The following is a 26258-nucleotide window of genomic DNA, read 5'->3' as shown; positions in this document are numbered from 1 at the left end:
GGTAGCAGGTTGAGTGGGTGACAGCGGCTAGCATCACACTTCAGCCGTGAAACAGCGGACGTCAGCTAAGTTAACAGGAAACAGCGGGTGAATTAGTGTTGTAGACAGTTGAACAGACCGTCTGCCAAAAGGATAAAACGTTATTTCTGAGTACGGTGAGGATGTCTGTCCCGGCAGGAGAGGGATGAAGATGACACCACTGTTATGGCGAGTTGTGTCAGTGTGGCTATGTATGGCTGTGCTCTTTCGGTAAGTTCATTAATTTTGCCCCGTTTGAACTTAGCATCATTATCATGTCACTGACTGTGGAAACTAACTGTCTGACAAACGTTACCTAATGTTTGTATCGGTTACAACGCTAGCTAGCTAGCTAACCTAGCGTTAACATCACACTGTGATGTGGCACCTGGCTGACTTCTGACTTGTTGTCAGTGTTAGCTTGAGTTGCTGACCCTGTGAGCACTAAGCCTGTTAGCCGGGTTTAACACAGCTAGCTGATGAACAAGTCATACCCCAGTTAGTAACCGTGTCACACATATACCTGTCCACCTCATGGCATCGTGCTACAGAGTGATTTAGCAGAATTTGGAAGTTTAAAGGGGACCTTCACCTAGTTTCAAAGTCATACATTTTAGTCCTGTGGTCTAAGACAGCCAAAAGATATTAGTAAAAACAACCAACCCTAGTAAAAATAGTCAACAACCATATTCAAAAGTAGAGCGCTGAGTGCCTCAAATTTGTGATATCATCAGGCAGTGATACTCAAGGTAGGGCCTGTGGGCCAAATCTGGCCCTTGATAGGCTGCCAGGTGGTCCGTCAACCATTTTCTAATTCACTATAACAATAAATTGATTCACACTGAAATATTTTGTAGCCCTACTTTGGATGTACATAAGGTGCCACAGAATGTAAAACCTCACCAAAATACAGCTTGCGTATTTAAAAAAAAAAAAAAAAGAAAGTGCAAGTGGAGGATTGCCTAGATCCCCTGCTAGAAGTTTGGGCTACTTTTTTATATATTAGCTATAATGTTTGTTTACTGCAGGGATACTCAACTTGCTTTGCCCGAGGAGCATTTTTGCAAAATAACAGGAGGCCATGTACCAGTCGAATTAGTCCCGCACTAGCCTTGCATTAGCCTCACACTAGTGGGAGGCAGCAGCTCAGTCCATAGAAAGACTGCCCCCGACTAAGAATGTTCCCAGTCAACCGATAGGCGTCATTTAAAGCCATAAGTTGACTAGTTGCCCGCATGTCTGTGATATGGTAACACAATGGTTTGAGAAAGAATAGTGTAAGTAACATTGTTAATAGAAAGAAATACAAAACTGTACTAATGAACCTTCATTAATATAGGCCTATATTTTATCTACAAGTGCATGTCACACACTGAGTGAGCCGCCTGTTAATGACGCTGTTGGCAAAGCAGTAATGATTGTGCTAAGTGGCTAATGGGCATGTAGCTACTTCCATGTTTCAGATGATACGTCATGTTTGTAGTCGACCAATGAAGATGAGTTTACATATCACCTTGGGTTCGTCCTTCACCTTCTCAAAATGATCCCACACTTTGGATTTCCTGCCCGACATGTTATTAACTAGCCTGTGGAATAACCGCAGGTACCAGCCCTGGAAATTGACGTGACTTCCTGTCTGACTGCTGAGCGTGGCCACTTCCTGTTTCTGTCCTTTCAAATTAAATTCACACATGGTCCAGTCATATAGTATAGTTTCCCGTTTGTTTGTTTTTTTTGTTTTTCTGCGACTAAGTGACCAACGAAATCTTGCCGACTAATGACCTTTCTGGTCGACTAACATTTAGTCGACTGTTAGGGGACAGCCTTAGTCCATAGGGACTTGGGTTGGGAACTGAAACCAATTGGGAACCAGTTCGCCTCCTGGGCACTGTCGAGCTGCCCTTGAGTAAGGCTCCGAACCCCCAACTGCTGGCCTCGCTCTGACATCTCCATTTAATCCATGTATAGGTCCTGTTTGTGTAAGTGTGTGTCTTTCGGGCCTGTGTATATATGACAACAGAGCGATTGCATTTCCCCTCAGGGATTAATTAATGAACTGTATGTTCTTCTCACAAAGGTCAGGTTTACACAGGGGCATTTATAGAATGTGAGGACAGAGGGTTGTCAGAGGGTTTGGAGGATCCACCCCTGGCATTGCTTTTATTTGTTTGTTTTGTTTTTGATGCTTTTTTTAAAAAAATATTCTCTAGCACCGTGTTTACATTACAAGTACAGAAAAAAAATCCCAATGTGAATCTATATATTTTCATTGTGAATTAGAAAATGGTTGGGGGTCCATCCAGCACCCTACCACAGTTTCTGTCTTTGAGAGAGAGTAGCTCATGTTCACAAATACTGATTAAACTTTCCTTGGTCATGGCAATAGCATATTCATTTTTTAATTTAGGTGGTCTTCTCCTTTAATCAGCCATCATGCCAAGTATGAATGAAACACTTTTGACTGAAACGACCATAAGATACACAGAAGTGAATCTGCTGAGTCTACACATCAGTGACTGTTGATTCCCAAGACCCACACAGACGTTACACAGATCTGGTCCATCAGCCCTTGACAGGATTACTAGTCCGTCACGTCAGTCCTCTTGAAAGCTGCAGGTTGTTGGACTGTGCAAATCTGACAGAACACAGTCAAGCCAGCAGGGAGGGAGATTATGTGGGATGATTATGGGCTGTAGCCATGATGTTAGAGGATAGTAACACAACACAACACACACTGACTGCTTGGATAGAGAGAGGAGGGAGGGATATGATGTAATATGGTATTAAGATATATGTAAGTGATGTTGGCCTGGCCTACTTTCGACAGCATTGCTTTGGCTCTTGTTTAAGCTGTGAGTGGTAGTATTTTTGACCTTTCAGTGTCTGTTATCTATACTCCTGGCACAGTACAGCTCCGTGAAATGTAAAAATGTTAGTGTTAATTGCCTTTATGCAGCACTTAGACATGTCATCACAGCAAGGGCACAGGTGAAATTACTAACATGGTGTATCGTTATGTGACATTCAGGTTTTGTAGCCTCAGGGCACTGATATTGTGCATGCTTACTAACTGTAATGGCAAACCAGGACACTTAAAGAAGTATTTCACTGCTGGAAAGATGGTCTTTTCACAAAGCTGGGTTGTCTATTCAGTAGACGAACAGAAATACCTCTGAAATTGGTGTTACTTGACCAGAGAAAACAGAGGAAAGGGCTGGAGCATTCGCTTTTGCTCAAGAGGTAGAAAACCTACAACTACCAAAATGCACTGCGCCACACCAGACCAATAAACACCCCCAGTGGAAAGTGATGTATGTAACAATATGGCAGCCAGCTGGTGACAAACAATCTCATATTACCGTTAAACAGTTAATTAAAATATGTCTCTTAAAACATTGTAGGCGAGAAATAGGCAGCGCAGTCACCGAATTTTGGATCATATTTGATCAGCACTGCTTACTTTTAACATATGAGCTGAGTTTTTTCAGCATACAAAACAGGAAATAGTATGGCGCCCACTTCCTGTTCACAAACTCTCGTATTACAGCTAAACAGTTCACTAAAATATGTTTTAAAATACATGTTATGTGGCAGATTTTCATTGGCAAGGGAGCAGGGAGATCTTGACGCTGGCAAGATGAAGGCAAGTTTAACAGTTCATTTACACATACTACCTCCATTGTAATGATACAAAGCTGGTTGAAAATCGTCAAAGAATCCCTTTAATGGAGGAAATGAGGCTTCATTAATTTCTTGAATGAATTAACCTCACAAAGACAGGATTTTTTAAAACCTGTCGCTCTGAAATAGGATTGGTTGACATGCACTGTAAGACTGAATTTGGTCACCATCGGACATTTTGCTGTAGTCATTATCATACTGTGGCATCTAGCCCTTTTATACCTCTGGTTATATTAGACCACTGGTTCCAGAACTATTAAAAATACTCAAACTATGAAATCCCTGGAATGTAATTTGAAATAACTTTTGCCTCCTCTTTAATATTTTTGTTTTGATATCACCTTCATGAACATATGTACATAATTATTTACGGGCTAAACTGTGATGGTAAGTGGCGGTAAGATTAATGGTTCTCTGCTGTATTAATAGAGCAGTAACAGCTATGCTATCTTACTCTGTCTAATTGTTAATGTTTACTACAGTCATTCTGCTGTTCTCTGCTACTAACCAATAAAAGACACCATATCGTTGTCAGATTACTTAAAGGGTAAAAAGTGGAGTAATCAATGATGCATCACGTCATCTTAAATTCACGTGACGGCCGATGAGAGACTCACAGGTCACCTGTCCGTCAGAGGTATGTCTCAAAGACAGTCTTGATGAGAGCATGGACACGTACACATGATCTTTGTACTTGTGACATGTTCATCTATTTAATTTGTTGCGTAGTGGGCAGCTCACTCCTTCATACGCTCTGTCTGTAATTATTGCACAGGGTCTGCTATCCCTTAGACACTACATCCTGTTCTTGCCTGTTCTTGAATTTTATTTGACCAATTAATCTTGAATATTGAAAAATAAATTCATGAAGGGTACCTTAAACCTCTTTCATTTCCAATCCTGTCATTGTAAAGTCTACCGCTTTAAGTCTTTGTCTGTAACCACTTAGTTAATTATTGAGCAAGTCATGCCTCAACACCACTCTTGCTCCTTTGGGGGCCTTCAATTAGAAAACAAATGCTCTGTTGTTCACTAAAATGTCTGTCACTCGTCTAGCCCCTTAAGTCAGATCAACAAAGCAGTTGCACCAGCCCAGTGACTGTGTAAAGTGCTTGACCTGGAAACCAGATTAAAATCCAGATAATGGCTTGGATTGTTGACAAGTGGAAGTGGCTGTTGGATTGTGGCCTTTGAGACTGTACAAGGAGGAGTTTTCCCTTCCCTATTATTATTGCTGTTATTTAAAGCCTTGTTACTGTTAATTATTGTTGTTTTCCTGCCATGAATAAGCACAGTCACTCTGAACCTGACCATTGTTTCAGGCAAAGTGTCACTCAACAGACCTGTGGTGTTTAAAACAAACAAATAGGGTTTTAATCTATATGTTGAAACTGAGACGTACAATATGTATTTTATGCTGCTAGGGGTCTCTCAGTCACAATAATAACAAAAGACGGAGCAATGCTGTCATTCCAGTCAGCTTCTCCCACTGTCTGAATTCCTGCAGTGTTTATCATTCAGGAGGTTTTTACCTGGGGCTGAATTATTCGCAGAGGTTGTTTCCTCTCTTAAGTAAAGCAGTTTCACTTAAAAAAAATGTTTCTTTGAAGCAGTTCGGTTTGTTGCTGCTGGCTGCTAGCCCAGCTCCTGCTTATGTCGGCTCACCTTTTTTCTCAGATATTGTAAAACCAAGATGTTCAGGAGGTTTTAACAGGGAGCTGAATTATCCGCAGAGGGCTCCTCCTCTTGAAAACAAACAGACTTAGGGATTTAACCTGGTGAAAACACTGTATAAAGCAGTTTCACGTTAAAAATCAGTGTTTCTCCAATGCTGTTTGGCACGACAGGGCCTGAAGCTGAGCTGCAGCTAACGTTCGCTCAGCTTATTTCTCTGATAACTTAAGATCCAGACATCCGATGATTACAGTCCTTCATTTGGTTAAAAAATAAAGTTATAAACGTCACAAATGATTCATAAAAATTTGGCTTAAAACTTGATAAAAGTCAATTTATGACAGCTTCTGGCAGACAACCACAACCCTGATGCATGTGCCACTGTCAGGCAACGGCGACCAAATGACATAAACCATGTCCTTTATTAAAATGGTTTTGAAGTGTTGGAAATGTTTGAGATACTGTTAATACACAACTCAAACAATATATATATAGCATTGGTCTAGTTGTTTTTAGACATTTTAATGCAGAAGTGTTACATATATCATGTATATCTTCTGTATATCTCTAGAGAGAACTAGAGAAGCAAAGTAAGTGAATGTTATTTGTTCTGTAGTTTCATTTGTCTTGTTTTGTTGACGCAGGTGACAGATCCAGAAGGTTTCAGACAGTAGACATCATATAAAAAATGAACCTAGTAAAAATAGTGCATGTTTATTTGTCAAGGCCTCACAGTTGGGTTGAGCAATATGCGACTTGTTTGAGGCGTGCCTCTTTACTTTTGACAACATTCCCTGACTCTGCATACAGATAAGATAACTTGCCCACGTTGGGGTACAGGTCACCTGGACTTTATCAGTGTGTCACACTGTGACATTGGGCCGCAGCTTCCACTGCACATGAGTCACTGCAGGCAAATAATGTTTAGTGTGTTTATGAATACCTCTATACAGTGCTTGTGCTTCTGTCACAGACACCGCAATGTTTTTCTGTACTGCATTAACAAGTGACCCATTTTCAGACAATATTATTACACTGATTGTCTTTCCCTTCATCTCATAGGTACCCTAGTTGCTATGTCGGTTGCACAGAGTCGCACCAGGAGGCCCAGGGGCTCGTGTCCTCACAGGACGTCGGTACAGAGGAAGAGTCAGGGGAGAAGATTCATCAGCACAAGGTAGAATCAGCTGTATGCTACCATAGTACAAACCACCTAGAGGTTTCACATGAGGCTGTATTAAATGACTCATACTTCATTAAATAATTTAGCGCTCATTTACCCACACAGGAAACCCGCTGTTATTGCTAGACTTGTATCAGATTAAAAGTAGTTGCACAACATTATGTGAGTATATAAGTGGAATATATCAGTGGTATCTATGTATTGATGGATTTGTGTGTGTTGTCTGTAGGTTGAGGAAAGCTGGGTCTTACCTGCCCAGCCCCCATCTGAAGATGAGCAGCTGATAGAGGATGATCAGCAAAAACAGGAGCAGATAATCCAAGAGGTGGACAAGAAACAATCTTTAGAGGTACAGTATAGTTGTAGCATTCACGTAAATTAAAGGGATAGTGCACCCCAAAATGAAAATTCAGCCATTTTCTACTCACCTATATGCCGACGGAGGCCCTGGTGAAGTTTTAGAGTCCTCACATCCCTTGCGGAGATCGACGGGGGGAACGGGCAGCACACCTAATGGCAGACGGCGCCCCAGACTAACGTCCAAGAACACAAAATTGAATCCAAATAGTATCTCCATACTGTTCATCCGTAGTGATCCAAGTGTGCTGCAGCCGCGACATAAAAAGTTGTTTTGAAAAACGTCATATGAACTCTGTTTTTAGCCTCACTGTAGCCTGTAGCTCTGACTGCTTCTCTGTGCTCCGCGCTCACGTGTGCATGCTCAGGGTGATCGGTGATGCACGGTCTCTGAAGAGCAACACTCTCATCAGTACTGATGTCCAGATTCTCAAGTGCAGGCATCACCAATTCCCAGTCTGAGCAGCAAAGACTTTCCTCATCCGTTGGCATTGCTTTGCATTTGAAACAACTACACCACCAGGTTTCCAGTGCTCGACTCCGGTATTCTGCGGCTGGCTGAGGGTTAGGCTCATGAGCTGCGGTGGCTGCTTCGTCCAGTAGCCTGAGTTCCGTCCATATACTCAGGCTCAAAGAAATACGGCTCAACAAAGAAATGCTGTTCCTCCTCAATTGCAAAGTCTTCAGACATGTTGGGCTGTCCTTTGCTAAAAGGCCGTAGTGCAAATTATCTTTTAGCAACTGTGGCTACTGTTGTCTCCCCCTGTGGTGCACGTGTCACGTGATTTAAACACGGGTGAGCAAAGCTCATGCTTGCGCTGGTCTCGCGCAGACGCGCACACATGAACACGGAGCACAGAGAAGCAGTCAGAGCTACAGGCTACAGTGAGGCTAAAAACAGAGTTCATATGACATTTTTCGAAACATCTTTTTATGTCGCGGCTGCAGCGCACTTGGATCACTACGGATGAGCAGTATGGAGATACTATGTGGATTCAATTTTGTGTTCTTGGACGTTAGTCTGGGGCGCCGTCTGCCATTAGGCGTGCTAGCCGCTCCACCCGCCGATCTCCACAAAGGATGTGAGGACTCTAAAACTTCACCAGGGCCTTCCTCGGCATATGGGTGAGTAGATAATGGCTGAATTTTCATTTTTGGGTGCACTATCCCTTTAAAACTTTGATGTGACAGTCCCCTAAAAATTAACTTAGACTACAAATAAATGATGTGCTGTGACGTTTCCTTAATACATGTGAGTATAATTAATGTGTAAGGTAAGATTTTTAAAGGGTTTTAGCATTTGGTTTCCTCCAGAGCAGCACAACAGTTTAAGACCTGGATAAGCATTCATATGCATTGTACCTCCCAGTCCTTTTTATTGATGGCTCCTGGAACATTTGAAGCTCTAAGTGTTTGGCTGATAGATCCAACTCTGGCTAATGGGCCAACTGTTTTAACATTTTCCTCCATAGCTCAGATATCTCTGTTTATCCATCAGGCCTTTGAAGCAGAGGAGCCTGCTGTAGAAGAAGAGCTGGAGGCAGACAAAGGAATTTCACAACCTGAACCAGAACCTGAGCAAAGCTCTGAAAATCAGCATCCTGAAACCTCCATCACTCCAGACCAGGCATCACTGCTGCCTTCCTCTCACCCTGTCTCTGAACTTGCTGCTGAGCTTGAAGATAATGCAAACACCATCAACCTTCAGGACAACATCCCAGATAGGCAAGATATTATTACCAACAGGTTTGTTTTAGTTTATTTTTCCTTTTTCTTTTTTTGTGCTGCTCAGTTCATTCAGTCAGTCAGTTATTTGGAAAAATGGCACCACAATGCATTCTCTGCTGCAGTGCTTCCCCTTATGTATAAGTAGTTTAGCTGCTATGTAAAAATCTCCCAATATGCAATAAACTCACTGTCACTACTGTAAGCAGCCAGAGTCAGCGACAAGCAAGGATTATATATTAAAAACCCCAGATAAGGTTGGTCCAATCAATCTGCAGATATTTGTTATAAATAGTTTTAATGCTGATCAGATGACGTATGAGACAATTTCACTGAATGCCACTAAAATAGCTTCACTGGTCCGACCGGTTCTGACAAACTGTAGCTCACAGTGAAGGAATGCTAAGAGTCACAATATTGACTGAAACACTAGATGGGTGTGTCATATCATCTTGTTGATGATAATACCAGTATAATTTTTGATATCAAATGAAAAATTCATATGGTGACACACATGAGATATTCGGCTTGTTGACATAATAACATCATACTGTTACCCACGGCAACAACAAGCATGGCTGAAAGCTAAATTATTACCAACTCCGCTGTGGTTCCACAAAGAGGAGCAACTTCAGTAGTGTGGAATAAACTGTGGCGTTCTGAATGTTTTATGAACAGCCCCGGACTTCTCAGACTCTTTTAATGACTTACCGCTCAGAGGGAACTCATTCAGCGGCTCCTCTGGCAGCAGCACAGCGTCTCTCCCTCTCCTCTCTTGCCGTGCACACACAGGAGTCGGTGTCGTTAAGTGATTTTGTCATAAATGTAAACCTATGTGATGTTCGCAGCTCGACAAAAAACTCTATATGTGAATGTGTGATAGTTGTGGTATCATAACAGCCTGTCACAGGTTATAGTGTGATGATTAGAGGAGAAATGGCAGAGCATAAAGGTCCAGGTGGAAAAAAAAACAACTCAGTCATTCAGGATTTTACTAAAAGAAGGAAATCACCTGTTGATTTATAGATATAGATCCCAGGGGACATTTTTTGTATTTGGGAGCTGTTTAAATGTGTAATTTGAGGTAGATTTTAGTTTGTTGAGCTATTAATATTGTATACAGAACATTTTTGTTTAGTTTCTACTGAATATTTGAAGGCAAACTGTAAAACTGTATCACTTACGTTATTGCATTTCTATGTTCTTAAATAAGGCCAATTATGAACATCTGTCTAAAAACCCTTCTGGTGTCAGTGGACGCGCTAAATATCCTCTGGCATAGCAAAATAAAACTCATGCACGTCAGCACTGCTGCTGGAAAAAATCCTCTAGAAACACTGTTTGCTGTATCTGATTCTGGTGTTTCAGAAAATGTGAGCAAGTTCCTTTATTTTTCCTTAAATGTTTTTCTGCAAATGAAAGCGCTTCAAAAGAGTAACATGGATTGTTTTTTAATTTCAGTGTTTCAGATGATGCAGTTGATGTAGCTGCACCCGAGGTCATTGATTCTGACCTGCCTCCAGCTGACTGTGAGGAGGAGAAGAACCCATATGACAATGATAGGTGGGTACAGGGAATCGTGTGCCCTACTTTGTGAGCTAAAAATATCTAAGTATCATTTCTCTTGCATTGTTTTCAAGTTGGCTTTAACTGTTAGCTGTGATCCTGACCACAACACTGTTTGGTTGCAGTTCAAGTGAAAAGTCTAGTGGGCTCTGACACAAAACAGCACTGCTTTGTTTTCTATTCCCACAGCAGTCCTCCAATTGTTCTGGAGAACACTTCCAATGTTCACACTGCAGGTACTAAAACCCACACGGACCCACCTCTGACTTCTAAGACTGGTCCTGGCACACAGCCTCTGGAGGCCAACACCTCACACATGCTGAAAAAGCAGGTAAGGAACTCAGATACAGTGCAATCTATTTTCCTCTCTCCACCAAAGGAGGTGCCCCAGCTCTCATTTTCTCATTATCTCTGACAGGACCCGAGCTCCCCTGTTACCACAGGCACAGATTCCAGTCCGAGCAGCAAAGACCCCGAGGACATCCCCACTTTTGATGAGTGGACGCGGAAGATGATGGAGGTCGAGAATGAAAAGAGTAAGTTTATCCTTTGAAGGAAGACTTCATCCCCTGAATGATCGTTTGTATATCAATTACTTACCATGTGTTCAGTTGAATTTGTGAAGACAGGGTTGTTTTTCTCACCTGCCTCTATGGTGCGTAAAGAATCCAAAAACTGAAAATAATATGGATGAATTGAATCATAAGGGTCGGTGTTTAACAACAGCAAAACTATCAAACTCTCACACAGCTTGTGCAGTATAATCCAAGTCTCATTCATCCAGTCGTATGCTCAGTACTTCCCAAACAGACAACTCTTTCAAGAGGGAACTGAGCTAAAAGTGAAGTAGATCTATGCTCTCTCCAAAGCCAGACTCCATTAACAAAAACAATAATTTTACACTGGAGCCGCTGCTCTACTGCCGCTTCGATCAGTTGGTTTATTTATGTTTGTGTGACTTTGGTGAATCCGAACTAACCCTTTAAAACACCAAAGTCACACAATAGCACAAACAAACTACCAGTAGTTGGGTAGCAGTAGACCGTCACCTCCCTTTGTCAGCTAGTTAAAATTACTGCTTTTGTCAATGGAGTCTGGCATTGAAGAGAGCTTAGATATGTTTCACTTTTCGCTCAGTTCCCTGTTGTGAAAGGGTGTCTGTTTGGGAAGTACTGAGCATAGAACTGGATAAATGAGTCTTGGATTATACTGCACGAGTTGTGCAAACAGAAGGACATACAGGCCCCCTTTTATTTCACTTTATCAAAATTTTGTTTAGTTTTTGCATTCTTGGTCATATGGAGGTATGCACGAAATTCCTCATGAATTCACTGTAACACAGGGCGGGTAAATTATATACAAATGATAATTTTGAGGGTTGAAGTATTCCTTTAAATTGTGTTAAGAGTGATGATCCAGAACCCAAGGACTGAATTTTAAAACTTAATTATAATGTTCTTCCTCTCAAAAGCTCAGTCCACTCATTCTTCCAACAACGGGGCTCCTCACACGGTGAAGAAGGTCCAGAAGAACTTTAATAACTACGCCTCAGTGGAGTGTGGAGCTAAGATCCTTGGCGCTAACCCAGAGGCAAAGGTACTATATATATATATATATATATATATATATATATATATATATATATATATATATATATATGTATATATATATATATATGTATATATATATATATATATATATATATATATATGTATATGTATATATATATATATATATATATATATATATATATATATATGTATATGTATATGTATATATATATATATATATATATATATATATATATATATGTATATGTATATATATATATATATATATATATATATATATATATATATATATACATGATACCACATCCGAATGAGGAATCTGCCTACTGTGGTAGATGTTGACATAATGACAAATATAAACGCATAGTGATTTTGTTTTTTACAGAGCACTTCAGCCATACTGAGGGAGAACATGGACTTGTACATGTTAAACCCCTGTAGTAATAAAATCTGGTATGTAGTATGAAAGAACTAAGAGCATTTCTTCTCAGCTCCACCTAAAGCTAGTTTCTGAAGCCTTGTCTCTCATTCTCGCTCAGGTTCATCATTGAGCTCTGTGAGCCCATCCAGGTGAAGCAGCTGGACATCGCTAACTTTGAGTTATTCTCTTCTACGCCCAAGGACTTTCTCGTCTCCATCAGTGACAGGTATGTACAGCAGTTACTATACATACAGTATCAACCAGTATATTACCAATGTTGAGATTGTTTTAATTTACTTTCGGCTGAACCGCAGTAAAGCGAGGGCCAGCCCTATAAAGAGGAAAGCCAGTCATTATGTGAAGTCACACCATTGGACGGTGGTGTTGATATTTCCTCATTTGCTGTTTCACTTTCAAAATGAATAGACATCACACTGTTTTCAATTCTAACATCTTTGCCACCACAGGAAGAAATCAAAACATTCTGTGATCAATCATACGGTACATGGAAAGCTATTAAAATCAATATAAGTCCAATTTTCCCTGCCGTTTGATATTTTTAATAAAGTTTTTTGTAAGCAGTCAGCATTTCTGAACACTCCTCTACGTGCATTCACATATGTGCCAAAATGCTGTCTTGTACTGCGACTACAATGCAAGTGTGCGCCTTTTTACACCAGCCGTGGCCAGAGGCAGGGTATGAAATTAACAAAATATTTTGGGGGCAATTTTGGCCCCCACAGTCTAAAAAATGGGGGCATTTTCAAAATGTTTGGGGGCCATCAAAAATTGTAATTATGTTCTAACAATAAGTACATGAAAAGCAAAACCAACTAAGATAGTGTCTTCACGCTTGAGTAGCAACCACTATAAATGAAATAAATAATGGGTTACATAAAGTTATGGTTGCAAAATATCACTCAGATTTCCTATAATTCAACCAGTTTAAATGTGATGATTTAACCATTAATCTACTGATAGCAGTACTAATGTTTCACCACATTACAGTTACTTTTACTGTTAAAAAGGCCAAATTACTATAAATTCCTTAGATGCAATCCTGGAAATAAGTTAATTTAAAATTTAACATTCATTCTACCTTAATTTTTCATTGATTTGTCATTGTATAGACACAGATCACCCAAGAAATGGTTAATTTATACTTATGGTACAGCAAAGCCCCCTCCCCTTCTCTGTCAGATTACTCTCATGTAATCAGTGCAATCTCGTTGATTATGTCTGGAAAATGAGTTGTAGACGTGACGGTAAATTAATTTAATAAAAATAAAATTATACTTATACTAATTATACTACTAATGTCAGATTGTAATACTGTTAAAAATATAAATACATATAGTTGTTTCGAAAACTTGGGGGCAATTTTGGCCCCCGGAACATGGCTTTTGGGGGCATTCTTGGATAAATTGCGGGCCAAATGGCCCGTGGCCCTTGCTAATTTCTGACACTGGCCAGAGGCATTATGTTTTTAGGTTCATTTGTCTCATTCTCATGAACATGGTATCGTAAGAACACCTTGAGGGAATTTACTCATATTTGGCACAAACGTCCACTTGGACTCAGCAATAAACTTATTGTGCGTTCCAATACCCATACCTATACTATATAGTATACCAGAAGAATATTTAGTATGCCCCAATACGTAGTATGTTAAATGCAGTGTGCCAAAAATACCAGGATGTTCTGCTACATCCAGTCGGGCGCTTTTCTGGCTATTCTGACCCACAATCCACTGCGCAGCAAACAATACGTCACAATGACTGAGCTGCAAAAAAATATTACAGGGTGACAGTTCATTAAAAGCTGATTGACAGATGTTAGTAGCTCCAATGATGGATGACGGCGCATTTAAGTGACTGATGACCAGTTGAACAGTAACAATAGGAGCATTAATTGCTTAATTGGATAAGATAATCATAAATATAACCAACAACAAAAGGGCTTAAGTATTATATAATAATAACAGAGAAATGTATAGCCCATGTAATCTTACCATCGTAAATATAATATATATGCGACATAATATTAGCGATATAATATATTGCAAAATAGCGACATCAGAGCTCTCCGGGTTGAGCTCCGTCTCTGGCGAGTTTAGAGTCAAAGTTGAGGTTGTAATGTTATGAGACAGTAGCATGTCTCGATTGTGTGCATACTGCATGCACTATGTACTTTTTTAGGACAGTTGTAATACCTACTAAAAGATAAGGTATGCAATTCGTAACGCACCGTGATTAGACTTTGGTGGTCAAAGGTCACTGTGACCCCACAAAACACGTTTTTGGCCATAAGTCAAGATTTCAGACTGTATGTATGACGAAACTTCACATAAATGTCTTGTAGGATAAAAATTATCAAGTGATGAGATTATATATCCAAAAGGTCAAAGGTCAGCCTCACTGTGACATCATAATGCTCTGCAAAAACACTTTTCTTGCTTTAAGCAGTTTCATGTAGGAACCATTATTCTTCTACCAAACTAGCTCAGTGGCGCTAGGTGAGCTAGCAGTAGATGCACTCTTCCTTCTGCGCGGTGATACAGTTGGCAGGTGTAGTTAGGTAGAAAGAAAATAGTTCCTGCGTGAAACTGCTCACAACAAGGTCTGTGGATTATCTTGAGTAACCAGGTCATGGTTTCTGGAAAGAGACATTGCTGTTGAGTTTTCAAATGTATTTCTTTGGCGCTTGGAGCACCACAAGCTGAGTGCCATCTAGTTCCATTATATCGCAGAGAGAAGGCAGACATCTATATTACCTGGACCACTACAGAAAACTGCAGACAAACATTTCATATCCAGATATTCACATTATAGACACTTCCACAAACTCACTGAACTGATCACGTTGTGTAAATCTGCTCCTGTAGATATCCAACAAACAAGTGGCTGAAGCTGGGAACCTTTCATGCCCGGGATGAACGCACAGTCCAGAGCTTCCCATTGGACGAGCACCTCTATGCTAAATATGTGAAGGTGAGTTTATCTAGTTAGAATACATTGTCTCTGTCTCTATTACATGCTAGAGTAGTCTCTTAATGCAGGTGAGCATTTAACTATTCAGCTGTTTCTGTACACGTTCACGTACTCTCTGACTGGAAGTTTGGCCCCTTCACTGTTATTCCTCCTTTTTATTATAGTTACATTGTGTATGGTCTGTAGAGCAGTAACAGTTTCAGCATTGATCATATGATACATTATTGTGTATAAGAGCTTCATTCTAGATTTGAACATTTGGTCATTTTCCCCTCTAGAGTGACTCGAATAAAAGCCAGCATCCACTCTCTGGTCCTGTTTTGAATGCATGTATACATCTCTTTAATTTTTTCTCTTTTTTCTGTCTCTCTTGCTTCAGATGTTCACCAAGTACATAAAGGTTAGCCTGCTTTTCTTGTAGAGGTCTGTGGTTGAACGAGCTGAATAGTAACTGTGGAGGGGGATGTTGTTTTTGTCTTTTGCCTAAGTGGTGTGATCAACTCATTCAGATCTAACTTGCTGTGCTAGCTGTTAACTCACTCTAACTCTAACTCTTAATACTCTGTGAATACAATCATATCACACATAACGAACATTTGATAAGAGATGAAATGATACCCACCAGTTGTCACTCAAATAATAAAGCATAGTGTGTCAAATGATCCAATTACTGTACACTGAGATGTTCCTCATGTTCTCATCACCAATCAGCCCATTGTATTGATTTCACAACAAAACAAAATCACTGCTTTGCTGTTTTAAAACAAATACAACCACTGCTGAGAGGCTTTATGTGCGTGGGGTACAATTCAACACCTGTGTCCATATAAAATCTGAATAATGGTACATTTTTTTCTATTTTTTAGGTAGAGCTGGTCTCTCACTTTGGCTCTGAACATTTCTGCCCTCTCAGTCTCATAAGGTATGTGGTATTCAGGCAATGTCAAGTTTTTCTAACATACTTTTAACAAGATTTTAATATTGTAAGCTGCTTTAAAAAGGAAGTAAGAAACCTTCCTAGGAGAACAAAAATGGGGCGCTATTTTAACCATCTATAGCGCATGGACTAAAGCAGTGGTTCCCAACTGGTCCAGCCATGTGGTCCAGATTTCTCCTTAGTCATTACTTCAAGGTCCACACAGTTTAATACAGTCAGTGTCATACTTTTGTTTGGCCGTGTCGTCGAGCTAGTTTGCTGTCTGTGTCAAGTCGCTATCGGTTAGTCACTCACTCTCCAGCAGGAAACTGCACTTCAAAATAAAGGCTCTGTGCTGGAAATTCACTGTATTTAAAATTAAGTGTTTTTTTTTTTTTTTTTAACAAACTTCACACGTTTGCAAGTCACTTGTGGTCCATTTAGAAGGACCTGGGACCCATTTTTGGACCCCGATACAGTTGAGAACCACTGGTCTAAAGTTCATGGTCCAAGTGCATTTAAGGTGTGTCCAGCTCCACTTTTGCTAAACAAATGGCGCATTAACTGGGTGCAAAGTAAGACGCAAGGGGCAAAAGAGTTGTATTTAGTCCTTTAGTTAATCGTGCAAGGAATGACCTCAAGGAAACAAAACAAGATACGGATACATACTTGATGTTGTTGTACCCAGCATTTGACTGTGGCATATGAAGGGCCACTGTGATGTAAAGTATTGAGCATATCTTGGTGGATTTCAGACAGTGACATTCCTTTGAGATGAAGATATTTGATCACAGCATGATATTCCAGTTTCTCTATTTTCAACAAATCACTGACCACTATTCACTTCAAGAATCTGCAAAAATAAAACAAAAAGAGTCCGAAACATGAACATGGTTATTGATAATATAGAAAGGTAATAGATTATAAAAAATATCATTTGGCTTGCCTAGCTACCCATTTTCTGGGTTAGGCTCAAAACTTTTTTCAGTCACACACGTAGGTGTGTTTTGGGTGTAACATGAATTCAACCAGTCAGACTGTCATCTCTGGTATTTACATGGCAGATTCGGCAAAAAAGAAGCAAGCGGTTTTCTGCTGAGAGTAATGCAGCAAATATTGTGGAACATTTAAGCAGCAAAACTACAAACTGTAGTTATAAACTTGACAGAGGAAACAGAGCTGAATGTTTAGCTTCTGAAACAATCTGAAGGGACGCTGCTCCTCGTGTGTAAATGTGCGCAGCATCTCTCTTAATGGCCAATTGGACAGCAGCTCCGCATTGCGTGTAAGATAGGGCCCATGACAGTAAAAGCAGGATGTAGATGTTTTTATTTTATATTTCAATCAAAACTAGTTGACTTAAAAGAGCGTTATCCAACATGTCTGTGTAATAGTTGGCATGTGGTCACTTCACCCTAACCCCTGACCACGCTGTCAAACCTCTTGGTGGGAACAAGGAGAGCTGATGCAACTGTTAGCAGCTGGTCTCTGCAAAATGTAGAGATAAATCTGTCTGAAACTTGCACACAGAAAAGTTGGCAGATACTGAAATGGTCTCATGTTGAGAAAAGGAGCAGCTGTTGAAGGACTCTCATACTGTATATGACCTGTGTGTGTGTGTGTGTGTGTGTGTGTGTGTGTGTATTGTAGGCTATCAGTGTAGCTCTCTGCCCCCTGCAGGCTGTTAAAGACTTGGGAATGGACTATTTTTAAGTGGCTGATAAGGCAGATTATGTTTCACTGTTACATGAGCTTGGTTATCAAATGATTTTGATGTTGCCAGGGTGTTTGGCACAAGCATGGTGGAAGAGTACGAGGAGATCGCTGATCCCGCAGAAAGACCAGATGATCAGGATGATGATTTGGGTAAGATCCGAAAACATCATATTTAATTCAGTTGGAATTATTATTATTATCATCCTTTTAAAGTTTTGCCATGAGACTGATGTGTGTTGTTTAATGCACTGCTCCCTGCAGATTATCCTCCTGGATACGCACCTGGTGAAGTCAAGTTATCCAAGAACCTGATTGGATCAGCAAAGGGTAAGTATAGCAAACAGATGGATTTCTGCTGCATGCAGATGTCTGCAATGATCTCTGTCCTGACTTCTAATTCTGGTGTATACATTTTCTCTTCAGATGTCATCTTGAACATGGTAAATAACATTGCCGTCAATGTTCTCGGTGGAAGCCCAGAAATGCAAGGTAACACAATCTGCCTCATAATAACAAGTAATAATTAAGTTGTACCTCAGTCAGCTTTACATCTCTGCCCAGTAGTTTGTCTTATAACCTCTGTGTTTTAAAAGAGATGCAGTCACTATTTTACTTTCCTGACTTTTCAACTGCTGACAATATGTTGGTAACATATTTGTGTTTTTTAGGCAACCTTTCATCACAGGAAGTGAACATGACTGAGCCATCATCCCAACTTGAAACTACCCCTCAAACTACCACCACAGACCTCACCTTAGTGTGAGTACATGTCATGAGCCTGATTACATCTTTGATAACATTTAAGTTAACCTTCAACAAACCTTAACTCTACAGTAAAACTGACTTAATGTTAAAGATGGGGTAGGTAGGTTTCTGAAAAAATTCACCCTCCTCCTGCAGCTCTACCCTCTCTGTCAGAAGCCCCTCCCACCAGACAAGCACAAACATATGTACATGCTTCATACAGTAACCCAGTGTTTCTCATTCCATATATTGATTTTCTTTGTTGTTTTTTGTTTCTTGCTATTTAAAATGGGTAAAATCTTATTTCATTGTAGAGCTGCGTGCGGTGCATCAATTCACTCAGCCCCTCCTTGCGCTGCTGTTTCGCTGTTTATCAGACCACAAATAAGAATTTGTGAGAATTAGCTAGCTAGTGCACCCCACGATCCATCAGCCTTTCTCCCTGCTACTAGGATACCATGTCGTCGGTAGGAGAGCGGGCCACAGCTCTGGAGACGAACCTTCAGTCAGCAGCTGTAGCAACTTGAATTCAACCAGCCCAAAATCCCCAGCGCTTGGGGTCACAGCGGGCTGGTGGGTAGTGGCAGTGACAGGTCTAACCTGTGTAATGGCAGCAACAGAAAGTTTGGGGTTTGCACTAGCTGAATTCAAGTTGCTGCAGCTGCTCTAACTGAAGGCCTGTGTCTGAAAAGCCTTTTCAGATGCTAGACTGTGATTCAAGGCCCCTTCCTAGCTACATAAACATGAACTTGAATTAGCTGCAGCTGTGCATTAGCCATGTGCCTTTGGCTCTGGTTAGTGTAAGGCTAAACTGTTAGCAAAATTTTCGCTCCATCTCTGAAACACTTCGCCAATATTAGTTTATTTAGTTTATTGCTAGACCATCTTCTGGATAAGTCCATATTCCATTGTTGGGTTTGCATTGCAGTGTAGAAAGTTGTTGCCACTGCTGGAATAGCAACTTTTTGGCCAACATCTCCCATCACAGGCGAGATTTTCTAAAGCCTGAAAACAGAGCCAAGAGGAGGTGCAGAAGTCGAGTTTTTTCTCAGACCACTTTAATTACAATATGCTCAAAGGACAATATGAAATGATGCCAGTAAAAAAAAAACTTGGCTACCCCAGCTTTAATTTCATGATATTGACAGATTGAAATGTTATTCATAATGTTAGAAGGGAGGGAAAATGATACATGTGACCTACTGTCATGAATGCTTTGAGACTTAAAATCTCATACACATTTACAAGTCTATTTGTGTGTGGGTTGGAATGTTTGTGCAAGCTGATAGTGGTATGAAATGAAAACCTTACACACTAATGTGAGTAGTTATGCTTTGTCAAATCCAGTATCTTTTATTGGCTTCTCATATCTTGAAATCTGCTTTTCCATTAACCAGTGCTTTGTGAAATAATGGAAGAGGTTGCTCTATGTGCTCTTTTCTCTCCAGTCCAGACACACAAGTGGAAGAGGTTTTACCAGACCCTGATATCCCTGAAACTGTAGCCCCATCCTCAGAGACCTCTGAGCCAGAGACGCCTACTGAAGATACAAGCAAACAAGAGCTCCCCCCAGTGGAGGAAAAAATAATCATTCCTTTAGAGAAAGATGAAGAAGAGCCCATCAGCTCTACAATCACCCTTTTGGATAAGGAGGAGGAGTTGGATGAAGAAAAGGAGAAAACGGATCAACATAAGCGACAACAAAAAATCCAGAACTACTGTTCACTACTTCCTTCTCTTTCTTCCTCGTGCTCTTGTGCAGCATCCCTCCAGGAGTATCTGCATAGGCAGTGTTCAGCTCTGCTCTCCAAAAAACGGAGATGCCAAATTGTGAACAGAAAGCAAACGATTCCTCCCATCCAAACACCCACTTGGCACCTACCCCCATCCCCATCTGCTTGCCCTGAACCCGAGCAGCACCATAGTGAGGTACACCAGCCCCATGAACAAGAACAAGCCTCTGAACAGGAGCCAGAGAGCGGAGCCAGCCCGGCGGAAACGCCTCCGGGGAAAACAGTCGAATCTCATAAAGAGTCTATGTCCGAACCTCCTCTGCTGGAGCCGAGTCAAACCTCGAACCTCCCCACACCCAGTGCCACTGACTTATCCTCTGCCAAAGCTACCCCTATTGTGGAGACACCACAGCTGTCTTCTGAGGAACCAGCGAGGGAGCTGAAGCCAGAAAAGAGCCAGGATGTGCTGGCTGAAGAGAAGCACATTGAGCCTTCAGTTTCTCTTAGTAGCTCCGTCTCTGTAAAACCCGGTGTCAGTGCCACAGTGGACGTCGCCTCAGTGGCACCAACAGAGAAGTCTGACATTGAGGTTTCTAAACCAGAGATAAACGCCCCCATCCAAACCCCAGAAAAGACGGATGAATCCCAAGTTCTCCATCCCACCACCCCCCCTCAGTTAGAGCATCACCCTGACCCTCCAGTTGTCCCTGACAGTAGTACTGTTCCCACTGAGCCTACCCACCCTGCTCCAGACACCATTACAGAACTTGAGCCCTCTGGTGGTCCCCTGGTCATCACAGAAAATAAGATCGAGGATTTTGCCGAAGACATCACTACGTCATCAACTGGCAAACCTTCCTCGCCTACCACACCGTCCCTCTCAGACATCTATGCAGAGCCCCCCAACGGCACGGAGCAGAACGGGAACCCAGTGCACGGCTCCAGCCAGAAGGAGTCCGTGTTCATGAGACTCAACAACCGCATCAAGGCCCTGGAGATGAACATGTCACTGAGTGGACGCTACCTGGAGCAGCTAAGCCAGAGGTGAGAGATGGGGAGATGGTTGTTGTTGTTCATGTATAAACTGAGTAAAAACTGAAATTAAGATTTCTTCCTGCATGATTTTATTCAAGGTATCGAAAGCAGATGGAGGAGATGCAGAAGGCTTTCAACAAAACCATCATTAAACTCCAGAACACGTCTAGAATAGCAGAGGAGCAGGTGAGCAATGATAGAGCACATATGTTAGTCCAGACAGTTGCAATGTAGAGTAGGGATGCACCGATTTATCTGCAGAACATCAGTATCAGTCAATGTTCGCCTTGTTGACTGCCATCGGCTTATTTGCAAATGGGATGACACTCACAGATGGCAGTGGCCAATACTTTTCTGTTGGGTTACATCAATTTTGAGCAGGCTAGAAAGCGGGGCTTGACTAACAGTGTCCTATCATCCTGGAGATCCTTGAGATCCTTCTCGGGACGCCTTCGGGGCGAAAAGACGCGGTAAACTCACTGTTAATGCTACACTGTGAACGACAAATCCTTGTTGACATCGACAGGAGGAGAGCTAGTTCACATTAGCTGTTAGCACGAACTAACAGCCGATAGACGTTGCATTGAGTTGCTTTATGATGCGTTCAAGCTCTCTTCAGTAAAAATGAGCATGTAATCAAGATGTGTTCAAATATAATCAAGTAAAATGTAGTTTTTGGTAAAAAACTTAAATAAATACAGTTGTTTGAAGGAGAAATTTGTTGTTTTCGAAGAAATATGAAATAGATATTAGAGAAGTAATTATAAGATAAGATTAGATAATCCTGTCTTCGTTCCACAGCTGGGAAATTTGCAACAGGACAGCAGCAGAGGGACAGAGTGCAAACAGGAAGCATCATTAGAAAAAAACAAGGCAACAACAACACCAAATTGTTGTTTTTAATGACAGTATTGTCCCAGAGTTTCACAGTCGGTGCATCCCTAATGTTAAGATACTTTTGTCTAATTTTGAGAGGTTGCCCCCAAACTACTTTGTTATATTGATTCAGAATGTAATTGAAAATCTTCCTAGGCTGAATACAACATTGTCACAGATTTTAGCTGCTTCTAAGTTTCAAATGTATTTTTCCAAAAGCTCTCTGCTTTAAGTTTGAAGCTGCACTAATCAATATTTTTATATTAGCAATCAGTCAAATGACTGCATGTAATATAAAAATGTTCGCTCGCAGTGACAAACTTACAGAAAAAACAATACCTTCAAATATTTAAAACCATAACATACCATTTCAGTGATGTGACTCTGTGTGTGGTTGCTTAATTTGTTGTCCTTTTCGTCCCATAGGACCAGCGTCAGACTGAGTCCATTCATATGCTGCAGGGCCAGCTGGAGAATGTGACTCAGCTGGTTCTCAACCTGTCTGTCAGAGTCAGCCAGCTGCAGAATGAGGTAGATACAATGCTGCAGGCACAGAGCCTTCATCTGTAATCAGTTTTTTAGCATGATATCAAACTGAGTATATTTAGTGTTTTCCTGGGAACAAGTCATTACAGTGACACATGGGGGCTGACGCATAATTTGAGAAACATCTTTAAGGCCACTTAATCTGTTGGTACTGATTCAGCTTCCGAAATACCAGGGGTTTAATGGTACATGAAAGTCACAGTTTGGTTATACCCTGCTTTAGGAGTCACAGATTGATGAATGAATGAATGAATACAAGAACTGTTACAGTCCTATGAAATACATGTCTCATAAAATAAGAATTAATCCCACACTGGGGAAATTCACACATTACAGCAGCTGCAAGAGTCAGAAGCAAGAGAATAAAGAGACTGAGTGATAATTAAGGATAAAAGTGTGACAATAATACAAATTAGATAAGATAAATATAGATAAGAAAAATATAGATCTGAATGTGTACATGTGGCATTATTTCAGTCACAGATTTTCCTCAATGTATTTTTCTGTCTCTCATTTGTCACATCCAACATTGCGGCTGTTTCGCCAAGGATATAATCAGTGCTCTTTCTTTTAGGTTGCAGACAGGCAGAACTACCTTCTGCTGTCTCTGGTGGTGTGTCTGTGTCTCGGTCTGCTGCTGTGCGTCAACCACTGCCGCATCAACACAATTTCTCCAACCGCAGAACCAGAGCCACCCATACCTAAGAGCTACACCTACTGCTGTCCTGAAAGGTAGAAAGACAATCATATAGTTTTACTCACGACTTTAAATGTATATAATGCCAAATACTACCATGTATGAATACTGTCTTTATAACAAGATTCAGCAGAGTAAAAATGAAATGTATCCTTAAGTACATGGTGGCAAAGAAAAAGCACTAGTGGAGAGGGTAAGTGCGAAGAAGCGCTGAGTGGCATCTATAAAAGGGCTCTAACAGCTAATGGGCAGAGGTTACTGTGCCTTGAACGGCTTCTACTCATTAAGCCAGTTTATTGATACAATTAATCATCAGGAGCAGCGCGGCTTGAATCTTAAATAATGACACAGCCATGACTCATATCTTAATAAATGTGCTTAACGCTGTCTTTGTCCTCAACCATTACTGTTACCTTAATAGGCAGTTCTCTTCCTGTGATGAGACGGGCTTGAAGAGGAGCGCTTCCTATCCACTCATACACACACTCGCCACCACTGAAGGTACGGTTCCACTACATAAGTGCCATCACTGTAATCTGTTTCAAGGGTTCTCTCATACATCTCGGATAGCGGCTAATCAATCCAGAACTGAATCATTTTTCATCTTGGTAGAAATTAACCTCAGTCTTTGGCTCACAGGCCCTGAAATGCTGCACGCAGAGGAGACGCAGAGTCTTTGTCCAGCTAACAGAAAGGTGTGTAAAAATGAATTTTGAGTTGGGACTGATCCAGTTCGTAATTCATTCATATTATATGGGACTGATGTCACAGATTGATGTAGCGATCCAGATTCAGTAGTCTGATGTTGGTTTCCATGCATAGTGTGCCTGGCATTCAGTCACAGAGCACTGGCTTGCCGTTTCCTTTACAATGGCTGTTTAAACGTGGGCCAAGAATGTGACTCTGGCTGTACTGGGACTGCTGCAAAGACACTACTGTAGTTAGCTACACTAGCATCTTTAACACGGTCGAGTTGCTGTTCCAACCCCACAACTCGTTGGGCGGATGAGAGTCCGCTGGCACATTGACGTGCTCCTTGGATGGTCGCTCTTTCGACTGCAGTATGTTCATGAGCTGTGAGTGGTAATGTGGACACAGCATGGACGCTACAAAGAAGATCTGTGTTGATGGATTCACGTTGTCAACTCATGCATTGAGTAACATTACAAGTTAACATTCCACCTCGAAAGTCGCCGACAGTCAGCCTGGTGACTTAAGTTATTTATTACTCCGACTCCAGCGGCTGCGAGAGGCTGCTGGAGTCGGACTCTCCAAGGTATGAACAGTGGTTACATGAACCTCAAAACCAGCCACAGCTCAGCCCTGAGCAGAGTGACCGTCCTCTATTGACCAATCATCAGACTGCAGTGTTCACAGCTCCACCTTTTAGTACCAGATCTGTGTGCTAGGTACTCCAACAGAGGGGGGACCAAAAATGGGGACATTAAAGAACGATTCCAGTGGTACCATCCACAACTTTTCACAGTGGAAACGGAAAAAATGCATACCAAACTGAACTGTACCGTACTGCTTGGTGGAAACAGGGTCGGAGAAACTGACACTGCATTTTTGCGAAAAGTATCAAAACTGGAAAGGTTCGACACATTTACGTGGATCAACTCGAAGGAATTGATTCTGTGAAAAGAATCAGTCTGCCAGTTGCAAGTGAGACTCATTCATGGTGCTCTCAATAAAGATTCATTCAAATGCTCTGCATGGTAACCATAGCAACTGCTCAACACTTGTTTTTAACTTATTTGATAGTGTAGATATTTATTTCTCTACACAGTTCCTGCGCTTTTATTTAAAATACTCACAAAATCTTATGGAGTTGTTCATTTGCACTCTTTGAAATTCTCTTATTACTTTTGAACTCATGTATAGAAATTTTGCCACAGCAATTAGCGCTCCTACACCTGTTTGTTCAGTTCAAATAAATTGCTTTGGAATTTAAATTTAATGGAAAATTTGAAATGTAAATCGTAAGCAAAAAGAGCTCTGGTATCTGTAATGGATAGGATCTGGGAAAATAGTGAATCAGTTCATGTCTAGATGAATTAGTTGCATTACAGTTGTTAACAGTTCTTTCTCCCTATTCTTTCCCCACACAGAGGAGACGCCGTAAGATGAAACCCATGGAGAAAGTGGAGACTCTGAAACCTTCTTTTCACGCAGCTCCTGAACTGTGTAACGGAGCTGTTGTGTGTAACGGTGCACCCATCACCACAAACCCCACCCCCCTCACAAAAAGGTTACTTCCACCTCTGTTTAGAGACTCACCATCAGAGGTCAGCTCGGAGGGCTCGTCACATTCAGACGACCCCTCCTTCTGTGGCATCACCACAGCTTGCAGCCGGATCTGTGACGGGCTCCCTCCACCCAAGACCCGGGCGGAGAAACGGGCATTAAGACGCAGGCGTCCAAAGTCCAGCTGCGCGGTGGTGGACTTTCTTCAAGCCCCACGGAGGGACAGGAGCGAACCATTGCCCATCTCTACCATACAGGACATCATGAACAGGAAAACGGAGCAAAGCTCTGGGACATGTGGGGTGAATGTCACCCTTTCGGGTCCTGTTTGACAGGACTCCACTCCTTCTCACTGACTGCTCAGCTCTTTCCAAAAGAGGACGGATGTTCATTTGTGTAGCCACAGGCAGCTCTGAGCTTCGACATGAGACAATCCCTTCACTCTTACTTTTGTTTTCTGTTCATGTTCTCGTCAGATGTTTATATTTGTTATACTTCACAGCAAAGAAATGTCTTCCCAGCATTCCATTAAAGCTCTTTCTCTTTGGTTTGGAAACTGTGA

General features: G+C 41.3%; 1 protein-coding gene across 3 annotated transcripts; it reads left to right on the top strand.

Moving 5' to 3' along the window:
* Nucleotides 1–26258, top strand: LOC117272130 (SUN domain-containing ossification factor). Of its 3 annotated transcripts, none has more exons than XM_078173154.1 (24): nucleotides 4–249; nucleotides 6436–6550; nucleotides 6786–6905; nucleotides 8412–8659; nucleotides 10100–10201; nucleotides 10394–10535; nucleotides 10623–10740; nucleotides 11676–11800; nucleotides 12161–12228; nucleotides 12315–12422; nucleotides 15081–15186; nucleotides 15566–15586; nucleotides 16053–16108; nucleotides 17886–17968; nucleotides 18080–18145; nucleotides 18242–18307; nucleotides 18487–18577; nucleotides 20011–21339; nucleotides 21429–21516; nucleotides 22633–22737; nucleotides 23327–23484; nucleotides 23871–23950; nucleotides 24089–24144; nucleotides 25561–26258. In XM_078173154.1, exons 1-24 carry the CDS (start codon nucleotides 185–187, stop codon nucleotides 26026–26028), a joined length of 3984 nt encoding a protein of 1327 aa, XP_078029280.1. In that variant the 5' UTR covers nucleotides 4–184; the 3' UTR covers nucleotides 26029–26258. The 3 variants fall into 3 exon arrangements, with proteins under 3 accessions (XP_078029282.1, XP_078029280.1, XP_078029281.1); XM_078173155.1 differs by having other exon boundaries at nucleotides 5–249; nucleotides 6786–6886; nucleotides 8411–8659; XM_078173156.1 differs by lacking the exon at nucleotides 15566–15586 and having other exon boundaries at nucleotides 1–249.

Source organism: Epinephelus lanceolatus, chromosome 12 (assembly GCF_041903045.1).
Source record: "Epinephelus lanceolatus isolate andai-2023 chromosome 12, ASM4190304v1, whole genome shotgun sequence".
Lineage (NCBI taxonomy): Eukaryota > Metazoa > Chordata > Actinopteri > Perciformes > Serranidae > Epinephelus > Epinephelus lanceolatus.
The sequence above is the reverse complement of the archived record's forward strand: the minus strand, read 5'-3'. Positions and strand labels throughout refer to the sequence as shown.

What these genes read in the sequence shown, in the direction of transcription:
- LOC117272130 (XM_078173154.1), top strand. Translation starts at nt 185, where the DNA reads ATGAAGATGACACCACTGTTATGGCGAGTTGTGTCAGTGTGGCTATGT. An exon ending in CAAGATATTATTACCAACAG is followed by an intron (nt 8,660 to 10,099) that starts GTTTGTTTTAGT and finishes TTTTAATTTCAG; the next exon opens with TGTTTCAGATGATGCAGTTG. An exon ending in TGATCAGGATGATGATTTGG is followed by an intron (nt 17,969 to 18,079) that starts GTAAGATCCGAA and finishes TGCTCCCTGCAG; the next exon opens with ATTATCCTCCTGGATACGCA.